The 11,677-nt window shown below is 46.6% G+C and overlaps 1 protein-coding gene across 2 annotated transcripts; it reads left to right on the plus strand.

The window, feature by feature from the left end:
• The first annotated feature begins 5,057 nt into the window (after positions 1-5,057).
• Positions 5,058-11,354, plus strand: LOC120698726 (pentatricopeptide repeat-containing protein At2g30780-like). 2 transcript variants are annotated; one of them, XM_039982441.1, is made up of 2 exons: positions 5,058-5,959; positions 6,313-6,454. In XM_039982441.1, exons 1-2 carry the CDS (start codon positions 5,185-5,187, stop codon positions 6,324-6,326), a joined length of 789 nt encoding a protein of 262 aa, XP_039838375.1. In that variant the 5' UTR covers positions 5,058-5,184; the 3' UTR covers positions 6,327-6,454. The 2 variants fall into 2 exon arrangements, with proteins under 2 accessions (XP_039838375.1, XP_039838373.1); XM_039982439.1 differs by adding an exon at positions 10,076-11,354 and having other exon boundaries at positions 5,085-6,720.
• Positions 11,355-11,677: the final 323 nt, after the last annotated feature.

An 11,677-nucleotide genomic window follows, 5' to 3' on the forward strand; every position in this document is an offset into this window, starting at 1 on the left:
AGGGGTCCGGAGTATCCGGCCCTATACCCGGAGTATCCGGGTTAGGCAAGGAATCTTCGATTTTTGCTCTCTTGAATTGTTTTGTGGCTCACAAGTATTTGTCTAGGTTCTCTTGAGCACTAGTTTCAAGTCAACATCTTTGAATTAAGTCCCTCTTGATAGTACGGCGTCCCTATACTCAACTTTCAAAAATAAAATCTAGTTCCATGAGTATGCTTGAACACCGCCTTTTTCATTTCCTTTTTGAGGGGCCATACGCCATCACTTGATTCACCTATACATATTCATCACCTGCACACATGCTTAATTACACAATTAAATATACATGTGCTTTGTCATTATTCACCAAAACCCACCTAGGGGCCTAGATCACTTTCAGTCAGTCGAAGTCTGTAGGTGGCCATCACCCACATCCTCCGTTGTGGCATGCTTCATCAGACGAAGCGGTCGACCCGCCGACAAGTATGGTACGACGATCATTCGGGTCGTGTCCTGTCATTCCATCTTGACGATGGCCTAGCCGCGGTATGCTGATGATGACGCCGTGCTGGTGCATTGAGACGATGACTCCCTGTCCCGTCCACTCGCGAGGACGGGAATGTGGAATAGTGTTGTGGCTGGGAGCTCCTATCTGTATTCCGGAAGATGAATAGCTGTACCATCGCACGGCCCAAGTACTGCCCATAACTCTTCCAATGTCTACAATGCGCAAGCAGTACGTAGGATAGGCAACTGCTAGTACTACTCAGGGTTAAATTATCCGACCGGTCCGGCCTAACCGCCGGGCTCTGGTTCCGGCTTACCGGACCGGTTAGTCCGGTAACCGGTCGGAACCGGCCAAATGGAGATTTGAATTCAAATATCCCCGTTGAAACGGTTCTGACCGGTATACCGGCTGGATAGACCGGTTTACCGGCCGGTTTGTCTGGTATACCGGTGCATTGGACGGTCCGGTTACTAGATGAATACCGGCCGATTATTCCGGTATACCGGCCGGTTTGGCCGGTATACCGGTCGTTTCGAGAAATTTTCCGGCGCTTAAAAAATGGATCCCCGGTGTGAAATAAAAGGAAATTTCGGCATTAGCTATGCACATTTTAATGTAAATGACCTTACCAAAGCAATAATTTATAATCATGCATACAAATACAATAGTAATAAGCGTGCATACAAATACAGAGTCATACCCATATACACATGAAATGAAAGTTCAACGTAGGAATGGGAAGACCCCCATTTGGGACGCGGTTTGGTATTCGGCGGTGGACATCAAAGCGATACCTCGCACTCTAAACAGCTCAGCCTTGTAGTGTTGCCAAGTTTGGCCCGTCCACGCCGATATTGTCTGCCATTCCTGAACTAACATAGTATAAAAATGGGGGTCTTCCCATTCGTACACCCATCTCGTCGGTGGCTGCATGCTGATGTCAGGAATGAGGTAGTGAAAAGAGTGCCTGGAATCACTGTAGGAGGAAGAAAAGTGCTGTGGACTGTCATAGTCCGTCGGTCCATCTGTTCTCCTCTGCGAGTGCGGTACTCCATGGTCGGTGTCCTGAGTAGCATGTGTGAACTGAGTCTCCCCTGCAATCAACCAAATTTCATAATTAGTAGTCAATACTCATAGTCAGAAATATGTGTCTATTTATATGTACAATGTATACCTGTGAAACGAACACCACGAGCACCACCACTACCAGCAGCAGCAGCATAAGCACCACTACCACCACCTCCAGCATCAGGATCAGCACCGTCACCATCATCACCATCATCGGCCGAGCTGCTATCCTCGGACTCCTGATACGGAGGACTACGCTCACCTTCGCCATCATCAGTCTCGGTGTCGCTGCTCACTGGTTTTGCTGTTTCTTTGCCTTTTCGACGCTTCGGGTCAACCTTCTTAGGCCCCTTCTGCAACTTTCTCTTCCCTAGGTGAGTGTCACCTATATTTTGACGTGCCCAATCGCTGATGGAATCATTCCCCGTAGCCTCACGTAGATCTGACACGTTTATTTGATCTCTAACAATATGGGACGGGAGAGGGATGTCGCCGTCATCATCATGCTCGTCCAGAACTGGAGCCCGGTTAGATCTACCATATTCCATCCATTCCCGCACCAGATTTTTCTCATCATAGAAAGAAAGATGGGCCAGCTGGTCAATGAAATCACCTTCTTCACGCATCAGTGGGCCGGAGACCTCCTCAAGTCGGAGACGAAGGTTGTAGTTGACATAGACAAGCTTATTAAGTTTCTTGTGCGACAACCGATTGCGAACCTTTGTATGCAGCAAGGCAAAAGTACTCCAGTTCCGCTCGCAAGCCTGTCTTCCAGGTACTCCTGCAATATGGAAAATTTTTGACCAAGCTTTACCAATAGCTTCCTTTGCGTTCTTACCCTTCTGCGTCCAGGAGCCTGTATCAATCCTTGGTTGCGTCATTCCTCTTCTCCCACCAGCTGCCAAGTTATAGTCCTCCACCACAGGACTCTCCCTCTGCGAAGTGGACCTTTGAAACATCCTCTGCATAACATTCCCCCTCGTCGAACCACTACCCCCTCCACGCTCATATACACCTCCTCTCTGTTCAACCCCCCGTCGGAACTCTGCTTCCGCTCTTGATAGATCTATGGCACGCTGCACCTGAGCCTCCTCATCTTCTTCATCACCGGGATAGTTTCCCTCCGCTGCAGCCTTCTCCCGTCTCAACCTCTCTCGGGCCCGGTCAGCAGTTGCCTTCTTTGCCCTATCCAACTCACGCTGAAAGAAGTCCCGCACATCAGGTGGCACATTCCTGCAATGGACCACCTCCGCCCCGCGGTGAGCTAAATGTTGCTTCAATCTTGTTGCACCACCTCCTCCTTTCTGCGTACGACAATAGTTGCATCGCCATCCGGGATAAAGATTTTCACCATGTTCCCATACAACATCTCTATCTCTCCCAGACATTTTCTACTTGCATAAATGGACAACAAAAACATCTCAATCAGATAAATAGAATCCTAAATCCTACAGCTAAATCTTACCTAAATCCTAAATTAGTACACCTAAATCTTACCTAAAACCTATAACTTTTCAACCATACACCTAAATGTAACCTAAATCCTAAAACAAATCATCTAATATTCTAAATCATACACCTAAATATGCCCTAACCAAGCATTCTACTCAAAAATTTTGAGCTCTTACCTTCTCTCCCGGTCGGGTCGGTAACCGGTGACACCGACCGGTATACCGCTCCTCCCGGCCGGTAAGCCAGCCACGCGCACCGGTATGCGCCGGATCCGGGGGGGCGCCGGTAAGCTGGCCAAACCGGGCGGCCAACCGGGCTCGTAGGACGGCTAACCAGCCGCGGGCGCCGGTCGCCTCTTGGGGGACGGCGGGGTGGCGGACAGCGGGCGGATGCGGGCGTATAGGCAGTGAATGTTGGGTGCGACCCCCCCCCCCCCCCCCCGGTGACAGAGAACCCTATCTAAGCATGCAGGCCACCATGGGCCTTCGTGTTTTTTTCTTTTTTGAATTTACTTCAAAATTCCTCAAACTATGCTAAATGAACGAATTTTTGAGAAAGTTTTACATCATTAGATTCTTCGCACCGTGTAGTATTTTTAGGAATTTTCTGGGATTTTTTCATTTTTTGAATTCAAATTTGAATTTTGAATTATGGCCAGTTTCATACCAACCGGTTCACAAACCGGGCCCCGGTCAAACCGGACCGGTTACCGACGGTTTCGAAAACCTTGGTACTACTACTTGCATGTGGATACAGACAGCAGGTAGCAGGTCATAGGTGCGATTTCTAATATGCTAAATTGTTTCCTTTGCTAAAAAATACTCCAAGATGGTACATGCAGAAGTGTCAGGCTAGTCAACATTTTAAACTATTGTACTCAATATTTTAAAAAAATCAGTTCAACAATTCTAATGAACTAATTCAACATTTATAAAAGATATGTGGAATCAATATATATAAATTGTTGAACATATATATTCAAATTGGTGAAACGGTACATTACAAATGTTGATTTTTCAAAACAATATTAAAAAACTAAAATATATTCATATTACATCTTATTTTATTGCATAAATTGTAAGTAACACGGTGGTTCAAATGGAATCAGAAAAGCATTTACGGTTTGGAAAAAAATTGAAAGCAAAGTGTACGATCCGATCCAAAAGGAGTCCCAACCTCTTTTCCACCAGCCAGCTGTGCTTGGACAGCTGTCCACCTCCCCTACGGCAAGCTGTGCGTGCGCGCATGCACTTCCTCGTGCCAGATTGCATTCTATCCATTTATTTTAGTCCGCACGGATCTCAAACAGTACAGTGGAAGATATTTAATAAAGTTTTTTTCGGAAGATATATAGGTTTCCGTGTTGTGGCGGCGAGGAGCATTGTGATCCCCGTGCGGGAGTAGTCGGCCCGTACGGCAATTTGATCGGGGCGTCTCGCCTTATCCACCATGCCTGTTCGTGAGGCCCACTGGCGCCCAGAGTCCACACGAGGTGGAATCCAGTCGGAGCTTGCGGTCAGGAACTCGGTACAGGCCCGCTCCCCGACATCTCCTGGGTTGAGGAGGTAAGTCCCGCTCTTTCTGACTGGTCGGTTGGTAGGGCTTATTGGCCCAAGTGGACTTGTGGCCCATAAGGGCGGGCGCTCTGCCCAGGCGTTGTCTTGGCCTTAGCTGGAATTCTTGATGAGAAGTGGGCCTGTTGGGGACCGGTGTCCCTGGACCCGTCAATAAAAAATGATTTCAGCTATCTTTCGTACTGCAACAATCGAAAACTGTCTGATACAACCGTTGCCATGCCAATGCCACAACATTTAAATATCAGGGTCAACATAAAGACTGGCTTATTCCAGTTTTCCCTATTAACTTCTCAAGTTTTTTTTTCGAGGACAGCAACATGTCAAACTTTTTTTTTAGAACTATTTCTCCTTTCAGCCCGTATCGCATGTGTGGGCTCTTGTCGTCCAACAAGTCCAGGCCGAGTGAGCCGTTTGAAAACTCACCGCACAAGGGAAGAAGGCCGCACTCGCACAACACAGGCCCAGCTAAAGAAACCCCATTCAGAACACAGCGCCGAGCTGGCCGCGTGCGCTTCTCATCCCCTCGCGCCGCCGCCGCTCCTAAACCCCTCGCGCCGCCGCCGCTGAATCCATCCTCGGCCGCCGCCGCCGCCTCCTCCCATGTCCCGCCGCCCCGGCTCCCTCATTCCCCTGCTCCGCCGCCGCGGCCTCCACGACTCCCCAACCCACCGGTCCTTCGCCTCCGTCTCCGTCCCACCCGACGCGATCCCCTCCACCTCCTCGCCGTGGCCGCCGCACTCCCCACCTCCTACTCCGCCGCCGACCGATCCCGACGGGACGCGGTGGTCCGCGTCTTGGTCCCCCGCCTCGCCGCCGCTCCCGCCCTTCACTGCCGCTCAGCTCCGCTCTGCCGTCTCCTCGATCGCCGCCTCCCTCCTCGCCCTCCCGGAGCCTGATCCAAACCCGGCGCCCGACCTCCACGCCCACTCCTTCCCGACCCTCCTCGCCGTCTCACCGCTCGCATCGCTCGAGCTTCTCTCGCTGCTCCGGCCCAGGCCGCGGCTCGGCCTCGCGGTGTTCTCATTTCGCCGCGAGCTCTCCCCGGCCCCCACACTCGGCGAGTTCGCCCTCGCTATCTCGCTCGCGAGCTGCGCCCGCGACCCCGCCGCGGCTGCTGCGCTCTTTGCCGACGCCGCTGCCGCTCACTCCCCGGACCAGGCGCTGTACAACGCCCTCATGGCGGCGTACATGCACAGCGGCCTCCTGGACAGCTGCCTCGAGGCCTTCCATGCGCTGGAACGCGACCCGCGGTGCGGGCCGCCTAATGTGGACTCGTACAACATCCTCATCGCCCTCTTCGGTCGCTCCCTCCTCGTTGACCACATGGAGGCCACGCTCAGGTCGCTGGATGCTTCTGGGCATCCCCGCACGATTGGTACGTATAATGCAATCATCGCCGGATACCTTACTGCGTGGATGTGGGACAAAATGGAAGCAGTGTTCCAGGAAATGTTGTCGGGTCATATTGTTCCTGATACTACTACGCATCTGTTGATGCTGAGAGGATATGCGCATGCTGGGATGATATACAAAATGGAGCGAGCTTATGAGCGTGCTTACAAGCATGCTGGAAAAGTTGACAATGTGCATATACGTGCAATGCTAAGCGCATACTGCAAGTTTGACCATGTAGATAGGATTCAAAAGATCGAGGAGTTGTTGCAGAGGTTGGGTCCTGATGACTACAGGCCATGGCTATATGTGTTGTTAATTAGGGTGTATGCTCAGGAGGGGTTGCTTGAAGGGATGGAGCTGCGGATCGCCGAGGCACTGGAACGCAATGTCATTGTCACCACCGTACAGGTGATGCGGTCCATCATATCAAGCTATTTTCATTCCGATGCGGTCGACAAACTCGCATGTTTTGTCCGGCAGGCGGAGGAGGCTGGGTGGAAGCTGTGCCGGAGCTTGTACCACTGCAAAATGGTGATGTATGGGAAGCACCAGCGGCTGGAAGAGATGCATGGGGTTTTGGATGAGATGGAATGTTTTAAATTTGACAGGACAAAGAAGACATTTTGGATCATGCACAAGGCATATGTTAGTTGTGGGCGAAGGACTGAGGCAAATACTATACTCGGCATGATGTGGAAGCACGGATTTGGACTTCCTAAGAATGTATCTGTTCAACAACATGTGAGTTGATACTCCGTTTGGAATCCCTTAACGGATTCTCTAATTCTATGCACCTTCTCTTTTATATAATGTATTGTTCGCTGCAATCATAGCATTTGACATGTGATTCGACAAGCGCGTACCTAAATTTTCAACTTGTTACTTCTTCATTTGCCGTGTAGAAGGAAAAATAAGGATCTGTTTAGAAGTACCACATAAATATTCAACATTGTGATCAATTTCTAAAGTACGACTGCACTAAATGTTATCATAAATAAACCTTTTTCTTTTGTAATGGTGCTGAAGAATCTGAGGTTCTCAAGCAATCTTTGGCTTGCAAGACTATCTGACGCCTTGAGAATTTCATGGTTAAAATTATGGCTGGGCCTAACTGTTGTGATGGTTCTCCCAAGTGATATCTGCTGTAGATCTTATCATCCAATACAAATTATCTCGGCAATATTAGTATTATCACCATTAATCCCATCAATATTGTTACCAAGTTAAATGCATATTAGAGCATCGCCTAGATGTACAAAAAAAAAAAAATCTGCAACACCAAATGTTTTGTGCTGCCTATCTGATACCTATAGAGTACTATTGTTCTTGTGATTAGTTGTGGTAATATAGCATATGGATTTAAGTTGGCCTGCATTAGTTGCAGTGCTTATAAGCTATTTAGTAACACATCAGTCATTTAAGTTAGATCATAGGTGGTTTAAATTGTCACTTGCGATCAAATCTGTTAGGAGCCCTTATAAATAATCTGGCATGACTGTTCTTTTCGATTATGAAAGAGTGTGTTAATCTTTTCTCGACTTAAAAGTAATAATCACCCATATCTGTAGTCTCATCTTTCTTCTCCCATCCTCCTCCACACCCTCCCCCCCCCCCCCCTCCTTCAGCCATTGCCATCTGGCCCTCCTTTGTCTGTCTCTTACCCCATAATCATCTTAAGGTTACTACAATTTGGTTTAGAGTCAAAGTCAATAACATGGCTTAACCTACATGGTTATCCGAGGCCAAGCTGAAAGCTGCAACAATATGGTAGTCACAGTTACTGGTGTCTGTCAATATGAATGGAAACTCTCAAGACTTCCTGCAATTGTTGTTAGGGATACATATGTCATATGCCACCAGCATGTGTTATTGACTCTACCAAGGGTTTTTACAAAGACTGACACCACAGCTCGAGGAAAAGGTGCTGCTGAAGCGAGGGGAGTTGTCATTTGCACTTGTGCAGTTCATTAGAGCTTATTAATGTACTGTCCTTTTGCAGTTACCGTTTATGTGAATAGTACCTTTGGTGTTAGCATGTGAATTTAAATCCATTTGGATGCATTGCATGGGAACTGATTGCTAGAGATAAGTAGTTTGAGTTAGATTGCATCTTATATTTAGGCAGGAAATTGAGATTTGCGGCAGTGTGGATGAATTCCTAGTTTTTTTTTCCTTCACTCTTATACACAGCTTTGGCTGGAAAACATGACCTCTTAATTAGCAGGGTACCTGGTGCAGCTGACCAGCTTCCACACCCCCATATACGGACCTGTTGGTTATTGTCAAGCGGTTGAGCCCTACCTTCTAGTATTAATCAGGATAGCACAGTATTTTCGAATCGTCTGATTAACGTTTAGTCTATGATTAATTGAGAAATCGGTCATTGGACATTGATCAGGTGTGCCGACTCAAGAAGTTTTTCCTAGTCGACTGGTCGGCAGATTAATTGTTAGTCAAGTCTGGGCGACCAACGCGCAGCCAGTAACTTGGGCTTGGTAATTTCAGCTCAGTAGTATTAGAGCTGAGTAGGAATTAGCTTATGGAGCCTAACTAGCTCCATTGGTTGAGGGCGTGGATGGATCCCCGTACCACCTATGTTCAAGAAACTAGCCCAAGCTTGGCTCAAAAGTCAAAACAAGTGACCAGCTCCTGGTCTATTTTTGTTCTCTAGTCTCTATTCCATGCTTGATTAGATGCCAGTGTCCTCAAGATATAGTATTAGATTTGCAGTAAGCTAGTTGACTAGCAGTAGGCAGGCTTGGCCGACTTGGTCGACTTGCCAACCGACTAACCATGCCTAATTGTTTGCTAGATGGACGCTAGTTGGCTAGTCGGTGCCTGAGTGACTTTGACTCGACTTCTATGACTCGAAAACATAGGGCTAGCATAGGTCTACAATGTGACCTAAAGATTTTGGCACGTGCATGTAGAAATGAGATTTTGATGGGTGGTAGTGTGTAGAACCATATGCAAATGTATAAGATTATCTTAAACTGTGCCCACACAACATGTCTGGAACTGTCTGGACTCTGGAATGTAACAGCATTTTGCTAATGGGTGTGTATTATAGACCATGCTACACTCTGAAATGTTGAAAGGAACATACCCTTGAGAGTTCAATGTTCTCCCAGGAAACTTTGAACTAGCAACAAATGTCCATTTTAGAAGTATTAACCCTGCATTGTCCATGCAAATTGTTTTAGGCTTTATGAGAAAATTTCACTACTCAGTGACCACATCTGCAATGAAAAGAATCTACACCTGTTCAATTTGCTTTCAGAGGTTTATCTGCAATAATTTTCAATTCTTGGATCATAAAATGCTATTTGCTTTTGGAGATTGCCTCTTCTTATGCTATTTAATGTGTCTACGGATAGACTTCTGTTACAGCCTTGATTCATTAGCAAAGACATAAAATGGAAACTAAAATTTTCTCCCAAGAATGCTTATTTAATTTTTGTGCTGTTTCATTCTGCACTGAGATATCACATTAATTTTACGAGCTAAATTTAGTCAGCGTTGGGAGAATCAAATTTGAAAATCTTTTGCAGAACTACTGTTTGGAGCACTGCAATTTCAGAAATTTGCAGTAGTCACTAGTCAGTATAGTACATCTAAAATTCATTTGAACCCTTTCATTAAAACAGGTTTGAAATAATGAAAAATGAAAGACGGGGTAAGGGGATATCATTTTGTCCCTATCTACTGAAATGTCTTGTACTCATGCATGCTACCAGATTGTGTTTTACGATTACTTTCTTGCTGGTGTATTTAGGGTCTACTTGAATTGCTGGAGAATCATGCATGCCGGACTTTTTCTTTGGATTGGTCCTGCATGGTTATGGCTCTATTCCCTTAGGCAGCCTCCTAATCTTTTCTTTTCTTGGAAAGTTATTCTTATCAATGCTGATGTGAGCCACAATTTCTTAATTTACTGCTTGAATGAAATTCTGATTACTAAATTTGTTAATTATTTCCTTCTTAGTGATAACGGAAAAATCATATGATATTAATCATTGCTATTAAACCGAAGCTTGTCTATTATGATAAGACCTTATGCTAACTGGCTAACTCAGTGATGATCATACAATTGCAGGATCTTTCTGCTCCACCTATTGGGGATAATTTTTCTTTCTGACAAGGTATTTAATTGCTACATTAGGCTGTTGACGTCATATGTGGTTTTGATGCCTTTGCTACTCGAAGAGCAAAATGACTCCATGAAACTCAGCTCCAAAGTACCTAAAACAATACAAGTGAGCAGCTGTATATATGCAATTTGGCACCTGAACAGACTGCTGAAGTTGATCTAGACAAGTTGACTTTGCAGCAACATTTGAAACTGCTACCTTATTTGGCCCAGCGACATTTGAAGCTGCTACCTTATTTGGCCCATTCTTGCATTGTTCATGCAACACAGCTGCCCATGGAGCGCAGAACTAACATTTATGGTGTTTATCAAGAAGATAAATCATGCTTGCAGAGAGATGCTGCTGCTCTGCGGTGCATCCCTGCTTCTCTGTTCGAAGTCCATCCTTGATGACATGCAATCTGAGGTGCCTTGCCCGCTGTTGCAGTTCCAGCTTAATCAAAGTGGAGGTACAGCATGGAACTGTGGCTGAGTGTTTATTCTGTTGTACTCGTACAAGCTTTGACAAAGCAGTGCTTGTCGGTAAGTCTTTGAAGCTTCATTGTTCTCAAGCAATCAGCACTCTGCTTTGTAACTCTACACTACAGTGGTGCCAGACTGCCAGGCAACTCTACATTGGAGCTAAGATCAATGGCATGCAAAGCGCTACTGCGCTAGTAAACAAAAAAGAACTTTGATGGTTTCACATCATCTCAAAATGGTGATACGAGTGAAAGGTACATGAGCTTGTCCATCATGTTGAAGTGAAAGGAACCAAACATATAGGAGATATCACTATGTAAGACTCGTATGGGCACCTACGCTGACTGCACGTTCAGACGCAGATGAGACTGCCTGAGAAATCTCAGGACGCTTCTACTGCAGCACACACACTACACACGCACCCTATACACACACCCCACCACAGTCCCCTCTGGGGAAATTCCCCAGTGCGGCACCCACGGTCGCCCAGACTGGAATCGAACCGTGGGTGGGCAGCCTGGCCACTGCCAGCGCTACCAATGAGCTAGAGCTCGTCTGCCGTTAGGGTGGGTGCCACCAAGGCACTTCCAGGTTCTCTCATTTTCAGGCTGCGGCATGACCTATATGATGTTCTGCCCTTTTTTCCCCCACCAATTGACATTTGCACCAGTTTTTAACGTGCGTGCAATGATTCTTTCAAGCCAATCATACAAGTTGTACTCAGCAGAAATGTAGTTGTCAAGCGTGTCTCATAGTTTTTGTCTTTGTTCCATGTATCGTGGCCTCTCCTTTTGCAGGTGCAAATAATTGCAGGCCTCTGTCTTATTGCTTTCAGATTGGAATCCAAGTGTTCCAATTTGTTTGGTCTTCACACTCCTTTTTTCTGTCGTCTTGCATGACCTTGGAATGCATCAGTAAGATGTGTCCTGCTCTTGCTTTGGGCACTTTAACTTTCGTGTAAAAAGTAGCTACACGATCCATTTGTGAGCGAACTTGTCTCGAAATGCTTGCCCATCGGTGGCTAAAGCGAGAATATAGTCTTTCGGTTTACAAGATCGGGAGGTGGTTGATTTCAAGTGTGTATCA

The sequence above is a fragment of the Panicum virgatum genome, chromosome 3K (assembly GCF_016808335.1).
Source record: "Panicum virgatum strain AP13 chromosome 3K, P.virgatum_v5, whole genome shotgun sequence".
Lineage (NCBI taxonomy): Eukaryota > Viridiplantae > Streptophyta > Magnoliopsida > Poales > Poaceae > Panicum > Panicum virgatum.

Excerpts from the sequence above, each read along its gene's own strand:
- LOC120698726 (XM_039982439.1), top strand. The coding sequence starts at position 5,185 with ATGTCCCGCCGCCCCGGCTCCCTCATTCCCCTGCTCCGCCGCCGCGGC. Across the intron at positions 6,721-10,075 it reads ATGTATCTGTTCAACAACAT|GATCTTTCTGCTCCACCTAT; the intron begins GTGAGTTGATAC and ends ATACAATTGCAG.